The sequence below is a fragment of the Anas acuta genome, chromosome 15 (genome assembly GCF_963932015.1).
Source record: "Anas acuta chromosome 15, bAnaAcu1.1, whole genome shotgun sequence".
In the NCBI taxonomy this organism is placed as follows: Eukaryota; Metazoa; Chordata; class Aves; order Anseriformes; family Anatidae; genus Anas; species Anas acuta.
Window position 1 is genome coordinate 10,977,760 of NC_088993.1, and position 21,902 is coordinate 10,999,661.

The following is a 21,902-nucleotide window of genomic DNA, read 5'->3' on the forward strand; positions in this document are numbered from 1 at the left end:
TAATTGCTGTTGGGGATGTCTGTAGTGTTCTACTTAGCTCTGTCTCATATGTACGGGTAAAAAGCAGCCAAGTAAAAGGTTACTCTTGCATTTATGATGTGGGAAATCAGTATCAGGATGCACATCTTGATAATGAGTTTTGTATAGTCTTGGCTTTTCTTTGGCTTTACCCACCTGAAAAATGTTAGATGAATGTATTTTGAACGATAATTTACTTACATGAAAAATTTTGGTCCATGACTAAAATAACTGGAATGGTACCAGACTTATGCAATTTAACTGTGGAAACAAATCTTACCACGTATCATATGATAATGAGTTCACTTAAATTGTCTAGGCTTCTTTTGAAGGACTGATTCTGTCCCTAGTCTATTACATTATTTATGATTTTACAAAATAGAATTTCAGTAAATTTGCTTTGTTTTTTTTTCTCTGAAAATATTTTTACTGAAAATAATTCCAACTAAAAAAACTTTCCTGTAAGCTTGTTTTTCTTAATCAAGTTTATTCAGTTTTCTGCTACAAGTTACGTTAGCAAATGCATGAAAGGCTATGTTTTTCTTTATTTCAGTGCCTGATGACCTCTCCATAGAAGAAAGAGAAGAACTTTTAAATATTCGTCGCAGGAAAAAAGAACTGATTGATGACATTGAGGTAATTGATTTATCTGTAAATTCCTTAGGAGACTACTTCAGTAGATGAAATTTATAACAGACTACAACATTTCTCTGTACGTATAAATCACTGTACGTAATGGTTTTAAAAGCATGTAAATGGCCTAAGCTAAAGCTTACTAATTATCAATAGGATTTACAATTCATTATGTGCTTTTAAAAATGTTAACTTCTGTATTTATGTAACGCATTATGCGTATATGTACACATTTGATTTGTGTAATCAAGAACTCAAGAAGTGGTGGATTTGTATATAGCATAGGAGCGAGAAAGAAATTTGGGTAAATAAATCTTATATTGAGGTTGGTAATGACAGTTTGGTCTTGATCTTCTGACATGAGCATATACTTGAATGCTATACTTCAGATCAGCGATTCAGTTGTGGTAAAATCTTTAAACGAGGTATCTAAAGAAACCATGAGATTTATCACTTGTCTTCAGCTGACTAGCAAATAATTAAAGAAAAAAAAAACTAACGTCTTACTAGTACATGATAATTTAAAAATGAGTATTAATGTGGGTTAATTTAATTCACTTCCTTCTTTTGGCAGAGATTAAAATTTGAAATAGCTGAGGTTATGACAGAAATTGATAACCTGACCAGTGTGGAAGAAAGGTAAGTAGTGCCAATATATGGCCATGATTTAGTAAGACCTTGGAATAAGCTCTTCTAGGAACAGAAAATAAAAATGGCTTTATTATGCTAAACAAACATTTGATCACCTTTATTCAGTCTAATATGAAGCCTCTGAAGTTTGACGCTATCCCATTCAGGTGTGTCATTTGTTTGGATTGAGAATATGTTCAATAGAATGTAATATTTTAGATGGTCCAATTAATAATGATACAGTTAATGGAAGCATCAATTCCTTGAAATAACCGTAAATAGTAACATAATTTTCCCCCTTATAAAAAGTGAATGTCTCTTTCGTAATATAAAAATACGAAGTAATCAAAATACAAATTAAAAGAAACTAATCCAGAAATGGTTCTGTTTTATAAGAATAACTGATAACTGCTTTTTATTTTTTCCCTTTTCTCCATGTGTAGCAAAACTACACAAAGAAATAAACAGATAGCTATGGGAAGGAAGAAATTCAACATGGACCCTAAGAAGGTAAAGAATTATTATTATTGCTCATCAGGAATCAAGTTCCTGCTTGTAATATGATCTATGGCAAATACAATCTGTTTTCTTAAGAAAACATTTCTGATAATATAAATTGTTAGGCCTTATTTGTATATCCTTTAGTACACTGAGCAGAGGGTTAATGTAGAAGCAGTCATTTTAGTCATTTGCCAGTCATGTGTGCTTTTTTCACTTAAGCAAACTTTTTTTTTGATCAGAAAAGGTTTTTATCAACAATCAAATATGCCAGGTATTGATTGAGCAGGCTTGCAGACAGATTATTTGTACCTGATAGAGGGAGTTCAATGTTGACTTGTCAAACAATTCTAAAAATACATTGTTATTTGGTTAATAGTGAGGAAATAAATTTAACTTTAATTCTCTCTGGTTCTTCCAAAATGCTTTTAACATGGTTGATAATTATTTCTCGTACAGGCTCTTCCATTTGTATATCTAAATTCCGTTTGTGAAAAAGTCATATTTGAACATTTGTATATTTGTGTACATACGTACACATATGTACCTATACAGTTTGTACAAACACCTGCAGGTGGGAACTTCTGTTATCAGTTTCATTTAGCTGAAAAGTAAAGTAGTTCATTTTTCTGCAGTACCTCTACTTTTCTTAGAGTTATTAATTGTCTTGAAAACTGCAAGACCTGAACATTCTCTTACAGAGTCCCCAATATATTTAAAAGAACTGTTTCAACATATGTGATTTTTGTTTCTTTACCGTTTATGTTAAATTTGACATCTTTCTGGCTTTGTTTTTCTGCCTTCTACAGTCTTCATTGGGATTCCATTTTGAATTATTTTCTTTAACATCTTTCTTGAAATTGCCTTAACTTTCAGATTGTGTTGAAGTCAGTTACATTTCGATGACTTTTCCTTAATGTTCAAGTACAGTAATAGTTAATGTTCTTCTGGCTATTTTCAATTTATGAGAAGCACTCACGTGTTTTGTGATGTAGAACCCTTTTGAAGCTAGCGACCATGTATTTTATTTCTCAATTTCTCCATTTTGGTGGCAGTGTAACTTCATTTCTGTTGAGGGAAGAATATCCCCAATATCCTGGTAGTTTGCTCTTTTCCTCCAGCTCTTTTGTCTCCAGAAGCTTGTGGCAAAATCAGAATGATGTCAGATGCTTTTGTTCCAGTGTTAACTGTTTTTTGTTATTGTTCTTGTTGGATGGAATTATTTCTATAAATAGATGCTGTGGCCACATTACTACTGTAACATAATATAAATGTGGTAAACAGACTTAGAGTAGTAATTCCTTAATAATGTTTATGAATCAATGGCGGCCTGCAGTAGCTGGCTGCTCTAAAGCTGTACTGTCTCTCTGTTAGGAGCTGCTACTTGAAATAACAGGCAGCTGAAATCTGTGTCATTCTCATGTTGTATGAGAGAATGAACTTGGGGTCATTGCGAAAACGATGCTTTTCTTTTGTAGTGAGAGGGAAGATGGTCTCCATATTTAGAAATGTGAAAAAAGTAAAAGTAATAATACGTGCACTGAATTCCCAAAGTGGTGGTGTATTTTCTTTTTAAATCAAGTAATGGAGATACAATGTTTTAATAGAAGCAGGAAAATTTTGAGCTTTCTTAACCATTTTTATTTAAAGATTTAAATTTTCTAATGTGGTACCCAGTATTTTGAATAATTGTCCCTGACCCCTTACCAGCAAAACATCTTCACAATATACATGTTTAATGCAGTTATATCATGTAACATCACCAAATTTGCTGTTCAGATTTGGTTAGATAGTGTGGAAAGGACTGTGACGGTCAAGTTTGTAAAAACACTTTAGGAATCCCAGTGCAGGGGATGTAAAGCTGTGCCTGAAGATCCCCGCATTGGATGTCAGTACTGTCTGTGATGGGCCCAGAAAATGAATTCTTTATAACAAAGACAGGGTTTAAATAACTGCAAATTCTCTAATTAGGATGCTATAAAAACTGAAACTCAAGGAAGACTGCATTGCACAGACCTAAATAAATAAATCGATGCAATATTTGCAGTGAATATTGAATATTCCTGTAACAGTGCATTTTGTATGGGGAGGTCAAACTAGTACAGCCGCCTCCCATCTTGTATCAGTCTCAAGAAAGAAAATTTACATCAAGACAAAAGATAGTGTAGGAGTTGATGGATGTTTGGCTGGCCTATTTTACAATTTATTCCAGACGTTGGAGTTGTCCCAGACATTCCTTTCCTGTCTATCTGACTTCTGGTTCTTAAAGATCTGAAGGAAAAAGAAAAAAAAAATTAGAATAATTTTTGTAGCATGCTAAGATAGCTGCTTCTGTGCATAGAAATTTATTTTCCATGATTCTAGTAATTTCCATTTTTCAGTAACCTGTATGACTTTTAAAAAATTACTCTGGACAGTCTGTATACATTAAACATGAATAATACGGTCTGGGTGTTGAATGAGGGAATCTGCAACTGCTGTTTCTGATGTTTGTTAGAAGGAAGGTTCTCTGGTGGTTGACAGATCTGAGAAAGCTTTTTGAATAACTTGCTATGGGAAAAAAAGTGTTGTTTCATACTCAAATTATTTTTTTGTACAAATAATAAGTTACCAAATAAGCTTTGAAGTGATTAGTTTTGAGGAAAGCTCAGCTATTTCAGTTTCAAGATAAAACTGATATTTTCCTTGCATCAAAGTCATCTCTGTTCTGAAATGAGTTATAAAAATACTGAGTTGTCAGTCAGACTACCAGCATGTCACTGAACTAAGTATCAGATGATGAAGCTGTTATGAGAGAATTGTATTCCAGACTTTGTTTTTTTTTTATAATTAAATGATTATGTGCCTGACAAGAAGTCAATTGTCTGGCCTAATTTAACAAAGAAGATGCAGTCTTGAAGCTAAAAACCAACCAACCATCCATATGAAAACAACAACAAAAACAAAAAACAACCAAACAGGAAGATAATTACTTTTTTGAATATTACTGCAGGGCCTGCTGTGCTATATCAAAAAGTAATGGAAATTTTCCTAGATGTAATGAAATAAAAACTAAATATATCCCATTTGCAGAAATTTTAAAACTTCTGGCAATTGGAAAATTTCTGAAATTATCCAATATCCTAGTAGGAAAGATTTGGAATAATAATTTATTAAGCTCTCCTGTACATACTTGGAATCCAAGGCATTAAGGATCCTTGCAGCTGCCATTTCTCCTTTTTAGCAGCGTGCTTCTCACAGTTTTGTGAAATCAACAGGAATATTAACTTTGGGGGTATGTTGGAGAGGGGGAATAGATGTCTCTTCATGACCTGTTGGGTGGTGGGATGACATCCTTTCCAGCCTTCCTGTAAACTTTATCTAACTTTCAATCTCCTTTCTTAACCACTTTGCAGAAAGCTCTCTGGGCACCCTCAGAGCACGCAAGTTGTAGGGCCAGTGATTTATGGAAGCGTAGGGGCCCAGGGGCTTGACTGAGCGCCCACTGGGGGAGAGGTCTTACCTGAGGGTAAGAGTCCTCCTGGCTTTGGTAGAAGCTCTGTGGTAGACGCTTGACTGATTTTTCTGGATAGTCCTTTGTGAATAGTTTAGTTCAAGCACAACTAGCAGTCAGCAATAATCCCAGCGTCAGCATAAATTCTGTAAACTAGTTTCAGTGTCTTCAGCCACGACTTCTACTGCAAGTAGTGGCTTGATGTATTGGGTTGCAGTTTGCAGATGCTTTATTTTATGTCATGGTGGTAATTAAGTTATTCCTGCATACTTCTTTATATGATTTTAGAGATTATGGCTCTGCAGACATATATGCAATATAGTGAACAGGCCAACTTGCACATCGACTCCACAGAGCAGCGTGGAATTCAATTTATTCAATTAAAACAATATCTGATATTTGCAGTTGAGGAATTCTAACAGCCACCTAGTACTTCTAGCCTTAAAATGTGTTCCCATTTTTATGTGTAAATCAGTACTAAATACTACTTATCTGACTGGAAAACTTTCATTTGTTTACTGTTTTGTCTTTAAAAAAAACAAACAAAAAACTTCTATAGGCTAATTTAATACTTAAATGCTATGTGTGTATCTGTGTCCCTATATTAATGCCAACTGTTATGAGCAGTATTTACATAAATGTTTGTGGAAGAAAACATAACATTCGTTTTCCTCTGGAATTGCTTTTCTTAGGGAATACAGTTTCTGATAGAAAATGACCTCCTGCAGAACACTGCAGAAGACATTGCACAGTTCCTTTACAAAGGAGAAGGATTAAATAAAACCGTAATTGGCGATTACCTCGGTGAAAGGTAAAATAAAAATATTGGAACTTTGTTCTTGTTTACAAAGCATACTTACTGGTTTGGTAGTTACCACCCCCTTCACAGGCTGCACATAATAGCTGCTATTCTGAAATCTATAAAAGCTACAGTGGGAAGTAATACTAGCCTATTATGATTTGTGTTTTTTTTCTTTTCTCTGCTTTCTTGTTGTTCTTTTTAATTGGATGCATTGTGGAAAAAAACATTTAATTAATTGTAACTTACCATTTTGAGAAAATATCTTTAAATTTGGCTATAACACACAATTTAATGCCATAAATTTCTGGAATGACAGAGTTGTATTGCAACAGTTCCGGTAATTCTTGATACTGTGCCCAGACAGGGAGTGCCTTACAATTGCTTATATTTGGATGGTAAAGAAATAACTTATAAAAGATGGTAGTTCCTGGGACAGTTCTAAAAAGGTTTTAGTGTTGCCGTCATCTCTGCACACAGACTTCCCATTAGTAAGTAAGTATCTCAAAGAGCAGCTGCACCATAGCTTTATCAGTTCTAGTGCAATAAACATGCAACGTGCATATTTTTGCATATGGTTGCATAACATAATAAAAATGCAAATTACCTCCATTGGTGTGCAAACTAGGAATTGATTTTTGGAAAAGGCAAGAGCAAGAGACAGAAGTGGAGAGTGGGTTGAAGTACATGTATATACGTGCTTGCACATGTTCTGCTTCAGATGCCAGTTATGGAGGTTTGAAAGCTGACTCATTTAGGATCTACTCCTGCAGTGATATGTTCTGGCAGATCCCTTTTGAGACATCCGTAATCTGTTTACAGCATCAGCAGCTTAATTTGTGCTCAGCAGTTTCCTCCTGACATTAACAGGTTTAATGGAAGTTTTCACTGTGATACATACATTGTGAAAATGTTTGCCATGGAGCTGCTGCACCATATACGTAGACATTTCAACAAGTTTTACGTGAAAGCATTAGGATGTTCATCTTGAATATTTGGGCAGTGTTATACAATTACTCATTATGTCAACATCCATAATTACAGAATAGTAACAAAGCTTGTACAAAGCAGTCTGTATTCATTTTTGACAGCTGCATTCTACCTTCTGAAATACTTCCAGTTTTTCTATCCCTAATCCTGGAACCTGCATACGCATGCAGAAAGGTCTTTCCAATATGTTCAGTCCTACAGGCATAGTCTAGAACAGTCATGTGACTATTTATAGGTTTACATTTGAAATTCAAAAATTTATTGCTCATCCTTTTTCATTCCAAGCTGGGCAGCACTGTCATTTGATCTGGAAACACTGGGCAACATTTATTAATATTGAGCATGTATGCTGATAAATATGCAATTCAGTTGCATCTTCTTGATTTCTCATTATTTAAGTAAGAGAAATTTTAGCGATCAGTCCTGAATAGCAAATTTGATCAGGATTTTTTTAATAAATCTGTTAAATAGGAATGGCATTTTATCTCCCAATTCTCCTCAGATTTTATCACCTATTTTGCCACAAAGCAGAAGCATGTCCATTTTAGGGAGCAGTTAAATTAATATATATATATTTTTTAAGTTATGTTTTGTTTTAAAATAAAATTTATTCAATGTATTCAGTCATTCTACTCTAATTGGGTTTTACTTGTTTCTTCATTTCTATGAAGGATATGATACTAGCATAGTAGTGGGCAAGGAAACTATATGTCTACTTTTTTTTTTTTTCCCACTAATAGCAATTAGGAAGGTGAAGAGATGACAGTTTGATTTTTAGGAATGTGTATGAAAATTTCAAGGTAGTCAGGTCTGGAATGGGAACTGGTTCATAGTACTTGTTTAAAAGCAAAATTAATTTCCTAGAAGCCTAATAATATGTATTCATTTTCCCCTGAAAACAATATATTAGGCCTTTAAGTCCTGGGGGAAATAACTGCCCTGGGATTAAACAGAATATGAGAACTGAGGTGGTCTTCAGCTGATAGTTCTGCTTTTGTGACTACCTTATAAACACTAACTTTTATGCAATGCAAATGGCAGCACATATTACAGAAGAGTTTTTGTTCAGGTATGTGCTTCCTACCTTTTATTAAGGCACCTGAAGTCTGAGGATGTTCCTTTTTACTTAGCCACTCCCTCCCAGGGGCCTATCATGAAATTGCTTCTGCATTCTAGCTAAATTTAGCTGAGGATGAGGCTAGGACAGCCAACAGGATGAAAAATTTGTAGAATATCATGGCATAAAGAGAGATGCTTTAAGTTATTGACTTATGGAGTATTATAGGCTCTGCAAACTGGAAAAAATGAATGGCAAAATGGAACAAAATAATACCTAAAAATGTACAACAAATAAGAGATGAATTGCATGCTATGAAAGATTTAAGTTTTCTTTATACATGGACAAGTCCTCATTTGTTGTTAAGTGGCTTTCTAGACTTTTTGTGATACTGGTTTGTGTTGTTGGAGCTGTACCCAGCACAAGTATAACTATTAATCCAGTCTACACTAAAACCTAGAAGAGCAAAAATTAGAATATAAGGCTAATTTTTGTTCTGAATTACTGCAGCTTTGTGTATGTGTAGGCAAGATAGATCTTTGCCTTAAAATAAGAAAACAACCCTCTTGAGTGCTCAGTTTAATTGCACACTTGTGCCAGGGTACTGCCCTGCAAAATAGTCTTGAAGCTAAATTGTATATTACTGAATTTGAGAGCTGCTGCTTTTTGCTTGATGGAGCTGGTGTGTGTTTCTGTAAACAACATGGAAACATCTTAACAAATGGCTTGGTTTTAAGTATTTGCTTGTGAGTATTCTGGGCTGGCTACACGCATTTAGTCAGTAATGCAACAGATCATTCTTGGTGGATGCACACCTTTCTATTTTTGGGTGGAGGCTGATATGCAACATTCTGCCTTGGTGATGTATTTAAAGCACACCCTAAGGTTTACAAACCTTTATGCTTCTGGCATGTGAACTTAGTGATGGTGTAGCCTAAATTCTATCTGGATCCAAATCATTTTGTGTTCATCAGCATTTAAATATTACTTTTGCATTCAAATACCCTTGTATCAAACAAAGCACGCTTTGGCTCACAATGCCTAATGATGCATAACGATGTAAAAGATAGTTAAGTGCAAGCCAAGTAAAAAGGCATTCTGATTTTAGTAAACTTGTATTGCAATAGTTTTTGAGAATGGAATAAGAATGTGATGCTTATTAAGTAGCTCTTTCAAAAAAACGTTATTTTCTTAGTTATAATGGGTTGAAGTATTTCTGTTGCTTGTTTCTGTATCTGAATTAATATATTGATTTAATATTTCTCATTCTTAGAGGGGGTAAAAAAGAGGATTATTTATTTTATCTGTGTTGTATTAGAAATTAAACCTACATTAGCTGTTGCTTTAAGTGTTCCTGACACAATTTCTGCAAAAGATTTTTTGTACTGACCAGTTTTATCAAATATCTTCCCATGTTAGGTAGGTGCAGCAATAATAAATAAGGAAGCAAAGGAAGCCAGGTCATTTTTCAGGTCGTTCAAATAAGCAGTTGAAATCCATTCAAGTATACTGGCTATTGCTAATTTAGATTATTAGTGTTTCCAAAAATGGGCAAAACACTAGCAATTAAAATACTCAACTAAATATGTAAACAATTTCTGGTGGTTTGATTTGATCAGTATGATCATCTATTTGTTTGCTTATTCTCAAGGAGAAAAATAAAGATAACTAAGAAGGCTTTGAAGTTCAGAATTGTAAATGTCTGTTTCCATTCTTGTCTTTCATAGAGATGAATTTAATATTAAAGTTCTTCAGGCTTTTGTTGAACTCCATGAGTTCGCTGATCTCAATCTTGTACAAGCCTTAAGGTGAGTAAATTCTTTCTTTACTTCCTTTATCAAATTGCATGTTTGTATGAGTCACTGCGTTGATTTACCATCAGAAAGCTGATCTAAAGCTCAGCAGGGTTATATGTTCCACAAGTTAGCAGGGACAGCTCTGTTTTAGCACTTGCAATTGTTTGTGTTTATGTTGCCTTTGAAGGTGAAGAATTTTATTATTTCAGACAAATACAAACAACTGAACAGTAGCCATTGCTCTTAGGTATGCCTGCCAAATGTGGACATTTGAAGACCCATTTTGTATCTTAGCACAGAGATAGGGTTTTGTTTTTAACCTAAAACGAGCAAACGAATCTTCTTTACTGCCTTCTTCTTTCTCCTTTTCTTCCGTTTTAACTTGTTCCTTTGGGTGGGTGGGGGAGTCCTGCTGACAGAAAACAAAAGTGTAAAATCTTAATATACTTTTTTCCCTTTCTAAGTTAACACTTGACTTGATTTCTTTGGGATGGCAGCATACAGTGACCTTGTGAAGGCTGCTCTTGTCTTGGTGGAAATCCACAGTTAGTCCAGCAAATAAAGTTGGTCTAGACAGTTTTGCCAGTTTCATTGCCACAAGTGACTCCCTCCTGACACCAGATAAATTGAATTGTTCATGTGATCTTTGTCTCTGGTGCAGCGCCTTGTGATGTGGTGTCAGAACAGCTTTGCTATGGTCGAGTGATGTGGTGATGATAACCTGAGCTGCCTGAGGCTTGAGCTAAGGCTCTGGCTGCTGAAGCTTGTCTGGGAGGCTTCATATTCCTGTCTCTTTTACCCAACTTAATGTTAGGCTTGACTTTATTCTTCCTTAGCAGCTGCTACTATTAAATATTTGTATTTTGGTAGCTTACAAAATTCGTGAGCTGGGTTGGAACCTTGTATGAGGTGAGTAAAAGACAGTATGTAGAACTGAACAAGCTAAAGATGGCCTGTGACAATTTGATATCATGTCTTAAAATGAAAACCTACGAGGATGGAAGTAAATGATTATTATGTTGGGTCCCAGTGTACAGAGAATATAGAGAACTTGTTTTGCATGGCAGAGCATGTAAATTTGCTGATTTAGGTCCTGTTTTATTTTAGATAATTCTTTTGCTAAGAAAGAAAAAAGAACAAGTGATTAAATTCATTGGAGCATTTTAGTTCCACAGTGTGCCAAAAGTGAATTTGTAAAGATTTCTGTCCTGTATGCATTCCAGTGTACCTATATGTAGAAACAGTAAGTTGTGAAACTAAAAACTCTATTTCAGTTCACGCAGCTAAACAGGAGAACAGATCTCCCACATATACTATAAAATTACTGAGATGATATCGCGAGTCTTTCTTTATAAGATCTGCGTCTGATTCTTGTAGGGTGAAGTCACACTTAACAGGCAGCATCTCTCTCAAAGCACTGGGGTTTTTCTTGTTGTTTTTTTATTTTTTTTAATGTTTGAGGAATTCAGGCAAAGATGTTGAGTGTAGTGTTCTTTGCTTCCTTCTCCTTCCAGAAATATTTTATTTACTATGTCTTTTACATTGAAAGTGAAGTCTAGTTGAGTGTTTATTGCTTTTAGTATCCAGGAAACCTAGGGGAGGACTGAACTGTTTTGTTTCCCCGTAGTATTCTCATGGCAAAATGGGATGCATACAGAAAATTGTTTACTAGTCTGGAAAATGGAGAGTCTCAGAATATGAACTGCCATGTTACCTTGCCTGATAGCATGCAGTGTTGCTGGCTGAATTACTGGGCTAGCCATCTGTGCATGTTGCTTTATAATAGCTCCTGACTTGTGTTGTTGAGAGATTGAGAACCTATTTCTAGGACATTTTATATAGATATTGCTGACTTTTGTTTCCAATTATCAGTAATAGATGCTTAATACATAATGACTGGAATGAGTCTAACAACTATTCTTCCTTTCTGTAGGCAGTTTCTGTGGAGCTTCAGACTCCCAGGAGAGGCTCAAAAAATTGATCGTATGATGGAAGCTTTTGCTTCACGCTATTGCCTTTGTAACCCAGGAGTTTTTCAGTCTACAGGTTAGTTAAATATGTGATTTTTTTTTTTCCCCGTGATATGTATTCTTCTATACTTGGTGCAAGGAAACAATGGCCAATTTAGAAGTTCAGGATAAAGTATGTGAACTAACACATTTCTGAGAACTCAGAAAATGCCACTGTGTAATCCTGTGCTTTATGTCCAGGAGGTGCAAGCTGATGGTCAGAATGCATTTCCATTTACAAAACTTTACCTTTCATATGTAAGCTAATTGGAATCTTAGTTCTCCAATTCCAAGCCAAAAATCTCTGGTGACGTTTCTAAAGTGTGTTTTAAGCTCTAGTATTAGATATCAGTATATCCTGGTAAAACTGCCATTTTTTGTAAGCAGCAGTTCCAGTGATGACCCAAGAAGATCTTGATGCTTTGATGTTTTTTCAGGGTAATAATACATTACCTGTTCCTCAAGAAACATAAAAGGAAAAACAAAACAGAAGTAGTAAATGATTGATGATGGACAAAGTTGGAAAGACAGAAAAACTTAACCAAACAGCAGACAGGAATGCCTTAAAGCAGACGTGCATATAATTGGCAGAGCTACCTGCAAGAAAAATGATGGTTCTAAGATATGTAAGATTACATAGACTAAGGGGCTCAGCCAGGTGAGACCTACAGGTTGGGTAATCTCATCTGTCAGGTATAAGGACTTCACACCTGAATGTCTCCTTATCAAGTCTACCTAATATGTGGCTGTAGTATATTACCAAGAACGTCATCAATTTTTTTCTTATGAGGACTGTGTCCTTTCTCTTTTGCAGTCTGCTCATCGATGACTTATCTCAGTTAAAAATGCACCTCAGTTTTGCATTTAATTGCTTGGTCTAGGGTTATTTGGGCCACAAAAAGCTAACAAAGCTCTGCGATACTGCACAGAATGCCCTAGTGTTCTAACATTGCTATATGCACGCACAGCTCGCTGCTGCTCAGTTAATGTGAGGAAGAAAGAGGCGAGGAAAAGGTTAACATAAAGCAAGTCAGCAACAGCTACAGAGGGAAATCCTTATTGAAAACAAAATGCTGAAGATGCAAACACATCTTTCCTCAGTGGATGTGTTTGGAAGGATTTCCATCCTGCTTTTTCTCACATGGGATTTTGTACTTGAATTCTGGGATAATTACCACAGTCATAACCATATCAAAAGGCATGATGAGATCTCTTGTTATCCTTTGGTATTGTCCAGTGCTATCAACCCCCTCATCTATGCCAAGAAATTTAGTCAAATGTTATTTTCAGTCTTTTTAAATACAGTTAAAGTATGATTTTGAAGAGATTGTTCTTTATTTTGTTTTGTAGTTCGAGTCAGAATCTAAGGGATCAAGTCTGTTATTGGATCTACCAAGTCTATTACATTATCAGTGCCAAATCTGTGTGCAAAAAACAGAAATGACAGTTCTCTTAAATTTTGCCCAACACCTCAGACTTCCAAGTGAAGTGTTAATATAGGGTGATACCAATGATTTCAGAGTTTTAAAATTTTTCATATCCTATTCTTCTGCTGAGTTTCTTATACTGGCTTTTAATTTGAGTTGTTACCTTTTTTTTTTTTCTTAGGCTTACTCAACAGTTCATAGAAAAAATTGTGACTTTTTTTGTGTATAGTGCTTAGTATTTCATCAGTCGGGATGAGATACATATTCGCTTTATGGGTTTATAGAAAGTATACAAAGAAATATAAATCACTTTTCAAATCTCATTTCAGATACATGCTATGTGCTATCATTTGCGATCATTATGTTAAATACCAGTCTGCACAACCACAATGTAAGAGATAAACCAACAGTAGAGAGGTTTATTTCTATGAATCGTGGAATTAATGAAGGTGGAGACCTTCCAGAAGAATTGCTACGAGTAAGTTAAATTGGGGGGATAAAAAAGAGGTGCTTTGTGTTTTTTTAATAGGAAACTTGAAAGCACATGCAACAGTTCTCAGACTGATTTGTCAAGGGAAGTAAGAACACTTCCTAGCATGCATAACTATTTAAGAAGCTGAAAGAAGCATTCTCTGATGTTCATGGCCTCTTCGGTTAGTTGTCTCTCAATCTTACGTTGAGGAGGGGAGATTGCAGAGGAAATACTCCGTGTAACCCTCAGCAGTTCCTTTATAGAATCATAGAATGGCTGGGGTTGGAAGGGACCTTAAAGACCATGCAATTCCAACCCCCTTGCCATGGGCAGGGACACCTCCCAGTAGAAAAGAATGCCCAGGGCTTCATCCATCCATGAACACCTCCAGGGATGGGGCATCCACAGCTTCTCTGGGCAGCCTGTGCCAGTGTCTCACCACCCTCTGAGTGAAGAATTTCCTCTTAGCATCTAATCTAAATCTCCCCTCTTTTAGTTTAAAACCATTCCCCATTAGTTTAAAAACATTGCCTTGATACATTTCTGTGTATTTTGTGAAGCTTTGTACTGTCCTCTGAGATACCAGTAGACGTACTTATTTCTCTAAGACAGTGTGATGGTTTAAAGGATTTTCTGAAAATCCGGATTCGTTTGGCCACACTTGTATTAAATGAGTACTGTTTGAGAAGCTGAAACCTTTGAAATACTGAATTCTGAAAGAAAAACGTCTTTGTTGGGATGTACTTGTAAAATCTGTAGAGAGAAAGAGACACTTGTTTATAGATGATGTAATTTAAAAACAGACTTACTCAAAGTAGTAAACAACGATTGAGAAGGGATGGTCCCGAACTTTATGGACAATATTTCCTTTGTGTTTTTTTAATACAAATAGTCTGAGAAGCAGTAGGATGCATTTTCTGTTAGACATTATTAATGAGGTATTTTTCCTCTTTTTTTATTCTTCTAGAATTTATATGAAAGTATTAAGAATGAGCCGTTTAAAATTCCAGAGGATGATGGAAATGATCTAACGCATACATTTTTTAATCCAGATAGAGAAGGTTGGCTGCTGAAATTAGGTTAGTTTATAAGGGCACTTTTGCTGCTATGTGTTTGTTCGTTGTTAGCATGTCTGCTCCTTCTGTGTCTAACTGCTTTCTCCTAAATGTAATAGGATTAATCCTGTACTTAAAAATGTATACCATAATCAGTAACTCCTTTACAACTAAAGGTCGTTACTTCTTGTTTTACATATCCAAATTAGAGATCTTATTTCCAACTTTGGAGTTTTATTTCTGATATTTGAGAAGTGAAAACTCAGCAACAGAAAGGAAACTCCACATGGTATTTGCCACATGCTGTGACTGATAAATAACATCTAAATCTCCATGAAGTCATTTCAGAAAACGAATGTGAAATTTCAATTCAGTTTTCTGTGTGCAAAAAGAAAGGATTTCTCTTCAAATAGTTATTTTTGTATGTCTTTATTTTTCCATATTATTTGTGAGTTTCTCTTGGTTTGGTTTTGGCTATGATTTTTTAATGAGTGGTTTAAATGTGCCTTCTTGTTTTCCTTATGGCCTATGACCTATCACCTTTCTGTTCTGTGACTGGCTGTCTCTGCTTATTCTGCATTAGGAGGTACGTATCTGATTGCTTTCCAGTCCCATCTTGTTCAGTTGCTCATTCTTTTTATTTTCTTCCTCCTTCCTCCTGTTTTTTCTTTTCTTTTTTTTTTCTTTTCTTTATTTTTTTTTAATCAAATTTATTACAGCATTTTGCTTTTTCACTCAGTGTCACTAACAGTATCATCAGTGGTATTCTGTCCACAAAAGACTGGCATGTTAGTGTCTAGCTCACATGCAAGTGTCTTCTGTTTAAAACAACAAAAAAAAAAGTGTTTAAATGTAAAGCAGAAAAATAAAGATGACTTCTCAGCGAACTTCTCATGTCACTGAAGAATACAACAAGGGATGAGTAATTTCAACTGAGAGAAAAGCCTTTCTTACCCTTGTAATCAAGTTTTAGGGTGATTTTGTTACATGTATTAGATTATTGAGAAATTTGATTACAATTGATGTACATTTGAACTATACATATATATAAAAGTTGTTCTTTTTGCTATTTATTTTCCTTTGTAAATTATATATATAGCTTGCTTAACAGAATGTTAAATGAGTGCGAAGTTTAAGGTCACTAGAATCTTTGGTAATTTGCAGTCTCCTGGCACAGCTTTCTTCACAAAAAAGGCTTTCAAGATGAAGTAGATAAAATGCATTTTCTGGAGGAGAGGTTGGGAATAAGCTCTTGTTATGAATGCTGGGCATATCTATCCCTTCTCTGTTGGTTGCCAATACTCCTCATAGAATTCTATGCATACAGAAAGTGCAAGTAAGAGTGGGAGTGTGCACGTAGAGGAGTGCCAAACATCCACTGTGGAACAAAGAGTCAATAAAATACATATGAGAGAATTGAAAGAAATAAAAATAGAGGAACAAGGAAGTTGAAGAAAAAAGGTGACTGCTGAAAGCTGCTGGGTACTTGTGCACCTGCCACCTCCAGCGCTGGCAAGTAGGACCAATGAAGCCAGCTTTTCCTTGTGGATGGTGTAAATGAGAGACAATACACAGGAAACCCAACAGCAAAAGCGTGCATGAGACTGCAGGGTGTTGCTGGTGACGCTCCCACATCAGCGGGGTTATTTGAATAAGGAAATTAAATGTGTCCTGAAGCCTTCGGTGAATCAGCCTGTGAATGCATGAAGCTGTGCTTCCTGGAAAGACTGCGTTTTTTCAGCAGGCGCAGACTGCTTACAGACAAATTTGCTAAATGAGGTGAATTGACCAAAACCAAACCTGGCAATATTCTTTCCTTTTCATTCTTTCCTCCTTCTTTCTCCTCTCTTGAGTTTCCTATTTACTAGGAGGCTTAAACTATATGTTAGAGAGTACCATCTTGATCCACATAATCTGCATCGCTACAGCCCTTTCTGTTGGGAATCCATCAATTTCAGAGTACTTGAGTTTCTTTTTATTTCTGGAAGATGTGGATGTTTAAAGTTTTGGTATTGTTGAGATGCTGAGGAGATACTATTCCTGTGTGAGAGTTCAGGTGCTCAATTGTGTTAATTCTTGCGTAAAAGATCAAAGTTCATATATAAAACGATGAGTAAGACAAGCCCTGACTCAAATCCTGAGTCTTATCAAGACACTATTTTATATTACTTACAGTCTCTCTTCCCATTTGTCTACCTGTGCCCTTCTATTTGGTATTGCAGCTTGCTGTGTTGATTCTTCTCTGGGCAGGAGATGGATGTTGTGGAACTACCGTATATAGTAAAATTCACCTGTCCTAAAGACTTCCCCAGCTCTCTAGCCAGATGTGTTTTTAGAAAGCTGTGCTTCCCAAATGCTTGCTGTTGTGAAGCTTGCTGCTCTGAATTGTTCAGAGGTGCCTTAGTGTGAGTCCAAGTGCCAAACCGGGCAGCCAGGCAGCACTTCTGGCTTTATCTATCTAGACTCAACTGGCTCTTTCCTGTAGATGCTTTTAGTCTCAGTAAATGTGAATTATCATTTGGTTTTACATCATTTGAAGCATGGTGTAATGAAAACAAATGCTACAAGTGGGAAAAAGCTGAAAGCTGCCGAGTGCTTATGAATCCTCACGTAGAGCAGCTTGAGACATCACTAGATTTTAGATGTTTCTGCATCATGATTGGTGGTGGTGTTTACCATCAAATTTTGTACCTTCCGACTGAAGGTATTTGAAATTTTTATATGGGCTGTCTGTCCTAATTTCTAACTAATAATCATTTTGCTCGGGGAGGGCGTTCCCGTGTCTAAAACAGCTTCTCTTGGCAAACAGCTTGGTTTGCGTAATTTCTTCTAGTTAGAGGGAAGCTGTGACATAGCTCTACCAAACTGGAGAGGAAATGATTCAAGCCTGACACGTGATTGTGTTAATTTTTTTCTGCCAGTCAGGCAGCAACTGAGAGCTTGGAGGTTGTCCAAAGGCCTTGCTTCTGGGCCCATTCTGCCCATGGCGCTTGTTCCAGCACATCTGTCCTTGGGAGGATGTCACTGCTTTTCCTAAATCCAGGGCGAGAGAATAATGGTTGGTGATCAGGAAACTGATGCCTTCCGGTTCCCATCTGGGTCGCATGGATGCTGTTCTAGTTTAAGGCAGTCGATGTTGCTGTTGAGGTAAACGTTTTCAAAGAAATGCAAACAAAATTGTGTGTAACTGCAGTTTCTGAGTCTAATTCCACCTAGTGGTATCTAAGTGAACTGAGACATACAAAACAAACAAACAAACAAAAAAAACATTATTTTTATTTCTGTCTACCTGACTCTTTTTCCCCATTAAAACTTTATTTGCAAATGTGCTGAAGATTTGAGCAGAATTTTCTGACTTCGGATACTTTGCTGTCTTTGGTTGTAAAACCATTTTTAGTTTTTGAAGTCAGTGTTTCCTAAGTCAGTGCCAATTGTTTTTCCCCTTGGCCTAGGTGGTTTATTTTACCTTATTCTCTAGTTCATACTTTCTCCAGAGTTGAAAAAAAAATCCAGTGTTGGTTTACTTAGGTGAAGAGGATTTTTCTTTCTCTTTCTATACCTTTTGCATTATGGCCTTTGCTTGTAGTTTCCTTAAATTTTGACTGACAAGATTTACTTTATTTTGTTTGTCCTTGCATTTCAGTTAATCAGCTAGATCCTTGAATTACATCCTTTGTATCTCTCCATTTCTGTAAAAGTTTATGGATTCATACTCCATTTTTTTGATCCTTTTCTGATAACTTAATTCCTTTCAGTTTTAATCTCGAAGAGGCTGACAACTGGAATAAGACATGAAGCACGGTACTAACCCTCTGTGCTGTTGTTTTGTGAGCCTACAGCAATTTCGGCCGAGGAAAAGAATTTTTTGTTATCAGTAGTTCTTACCATTAATCTTGTATGCCATGCTTATGATCCCCAAAGCCTTATCAACCAGCTTTGGGTTTTAGCCCAATTTTAAAGGCATATTAAACATGTTGTATGGTGACCCCTGCAAACTTGATGAGTACAGATTAGATTGCCTTTCAAGCTTTTTATTAGAGTTTCTGTGCTGTTGACAGCTGCAACTAAGTAATGGGGTGGGGATATAGAGATTTATATATTAGAATACTTGTTTATCTTGGGCAAAAAAATATCCTGCCTCACTTTTTTTTTTTTTTTGTGGAAGAGAAGAGTAACTCATAGCTTGGTTGGGAACAGGGACCTGTGCTGCAGTTCCACAGCTCGCACGAGTGCTGTGACCTGGTGAGCTACTGACTGGCTGAGAGAAGGGAGCTGCAATGAACCTTGGATTACCTGATAAATAGATCCTGTTACGGCGATAGGAAGGACTGCCCTGGCAGTCATCTTGACTTGGTTGCTGCTTATTCATTGATCGAGAAGTGAATCAAGCTAAAGTTGGCTGATTTTCCATTCCTGGCCTAAATACTTCCTGGTACTTGAACCAGCGCTTAGTCAAGGTGATGGGAATTTTTCTAGTGACTCACGTGCCAGTTTGACTGTTTCTACAATGATTTATTTAAGGACCTGTCACAGTGGTTGTACTAAAATGCCACCAATTCTTCCCTCACTGTCTCCAGTTCACTCAACCATCCATTCTGTCACGGCTTCTGCATCTTGCACTATTTTGCCTTCTCTTATTTCACCACACCTGCTTGCAGATTAATTTTTTCTTGGGATATGTGTGCGTGTAGTGGAAACGTGCAATTTATTGAGTACATTGAACATTGCAGCGTGTTAGCACTGGGCTATAACATAGGTCTTTAAACCAACTGAATCAAAGATACAACATTCAACAAGACTTGGTCTGCATTGCAAATATGTAGTAGACTGGTATAAAAAATAATGATATTCCTAGAATTGAGGATTATATCAAAAAAGTTTCAACTGTCTCAAGAAGAGCAGATGAAAAAATATGTTTGTGTCCTAAATTTAGTTACATGACTTAAATAAAATTGGGGGCATTGTGTATGTTAATGGTACTCTTTTATCCAGGGTGTTCAATAGCAATATTTTGAGACATTTGGGTTAATGAGGTGAAATCATTGCTGAATGGATGATGCACAGGTGGTGACATAATCCTGAAGTCATATAACTATGGTGGAACAAAGCCTGTATGTCGATCACACGTGAATTCTTTATCTACTATTGTCTGTCCTGAAAATGAGTCCTGAAAATAATAATTGTAGAATACTGGAGAGGTTGTGAGGTAGCACACTGCAGAGCAATAGGCGAAAAGTCCGAGACAATGTGTGTTTCTAAAAGGATCAATTCCATACAGCATGACATTAACAGCTGGGAGAAAGAGCATCTCAGTGATTGCTGGTTTCTAAACCACTAATGTGGGGGGAAAAAAAAATGGTATTTTTTGAGCAGTAGCTATGCCTTTTGTTGGGTGTATTCCGTTACGTATTTCCCCATAAAAAGCACATGTTTTTAAAACAATAAATGATGAAAAGTCACTACAAATGATACATTTTGTTGTAGCATTTTCTGCATTTGCTCCAAGTTGATGACTCATCAGAGTTGTTCTGCTTGCAAGTGGTAAGGTTTGTAAGCATCTGGTGTGCTTGATGTTAAATCTAGTACTAGAGAGAGCTAGGTTCTTAATCACATGCATGGTCGTGAGTGGAGTGCAAGGAAGGTGATAAAACATCACTAATTTTACTGATGAGACCCCTTCCTTGTAAAAAGACAGGCTGTGGAGAGGATTGGTCCTGTCATTGAAACTCAGTTACTGGGTTTGCTGTTCGGCCTCCTTTCCCATAGCAGCACTGGCTCTGTATTTCTGAGCACCATGAAGGATTAATGTTTTTGATTAATATTTTTGAAATAGCTGTGACTACATGGACAGAAGCTCATGTGGCTGGTCAGCAGCACCATAGTTAATGCGGTCTCAGGAGTTTGATCTCAGTACAAGAGCTATGGAAACACATTCTTTTAATCTCAGCTCATCTGTGCCTGATCCATTTGCAATAAATTAAGCCATATTTTGAAAAACAAAACTAAATACTTTCTTCTTATCCGTTACCGAAGCCTTGACAGCAACACACGTTTAATTTATCGATACCTTTTGATTATAGGGGGAAGAGTAAAAACATGGAAACGAAGATGGTTTATTCTGACCGATAATTGCCTGTATTACTTTGAATATACGACAGTGAGTATATATTGCAGTTAGCTTCAATTGTAATCCAGGTATTTAAGGGGCTAATGTGATATTTTCTTCGTTTTTAGGACAAAGAACCTAGAGGGATTATTCCATTAGAAAACCTTAGCATAAGAGAAGTTGAAGACCCTAGAAAACCAGTAAGATATCTTCATTTTAAGTTTTTACTGAAGATGTTTGCCAGTTGTTTGTTGTTTTATTTGTTTGTTTTTTAATTTATTTTTCCATTTCTACCTTCCAGAACTGCTTTGAGCTCTATAACCCCAGTCATAAAGGGCAAGTGATTAAAGCCTGTAAAACCGAAGCTGATGGTAGAGTGGTAGAAGGCAACCATGTAGTGTATAGAATATCTGCTCCCACCCCAGAAGAAAAAGAAGAATGGATTAAATCTATCAAGTGAGTTTTGAGTCTTCACTGTCTTTCAGAAATGAAATGTAAGCTCTGCTCTGAGAAGAGTAAGGTATTAAGAGAATTTGTATTCTAACTTACGTGAAGTGTTCTGATGTGGCAGTGTCCTCCAGGATTAATGAAAAGCTACATGGGGTTGATAGATCAGGATAAGTTTCCAGTTACTGTCTGGTCCTAAGGAAATAGTAATACTACTAACTCAAATGAGGAAAATGTGGATTTTTTTTTCTTGTGTTGAAGCGAATTTAAAACCGTGTGTGAATTATCATTAACCCTGATTTTGTTAAATTCTTCAACTACTAAATAACTTCAGTGACATCTATCTTGAGCATGTTCACAGTGCAGCTTTGAACTTTGATAATTTGACTTCATCTTGTAAGATTTGTAAAGCAGACCCACACTTAAAGGAATAAATAATGTTCAAGAGGAAGGTATGACCTCTTAACAAATC

General features: G+C 36.2%; 1 protein-coding gene across 5 annotated transcripts in view; it reads left to right on the forward strand.

The window, feature by feature from the left end:
• CYTH3 (cytohesin 3) overlaps positions 1-21,902 on the forward strand; it is a 51,820-nt gene that overhangs the window by 25,866 nt on the left and 4,052 nt on the right. For 4 of the 5 annotated variants that reach the window (XM_068699106.1, XM_068699107.1, XM_068699105.1 and 1 more), the window contains 11 exons: positions 572-654; positions 1,226-1,290; positions 1,725-1,791; positions 5,965-6,083; positions 9,846-9,926; positions 11,848-11,960; positions 13,680-13,828; positions 14,790-14,902; positions 20,956-21,034; positions 21,112-21,183; positions 21,285-21,439. In XM_068699106.1, coding sequence (XP_068555207.1) covers positions 572-654; positions 1,226-1,290; positions 1,725-1,791; positions 5,965-6,083; positions 9,846-9,926; positions 11,848-11,960; positions 13,680-13,828; positions 14,790-14,902; positions 20,956-21,034; positions 21,112-21,183; positions 21,285-21,439 — 1,096 coding nt within the window. The remainder of the gene's footprint in view (positions 1-571; positions 655-1,225; positions 1,291-1,724; positions 1,792-5,964; positions 6,084-9,845; positions 9,927-11,847; positions 11,961-13,679; positions 13,829-14,789; positions 14,903-20,955; positions 21,035-21,111; positions 21,184-21,284; positions 21,440-21,902) is intronic. The other variant, XM_068699104.1, reaches the window with a different exon arrangement.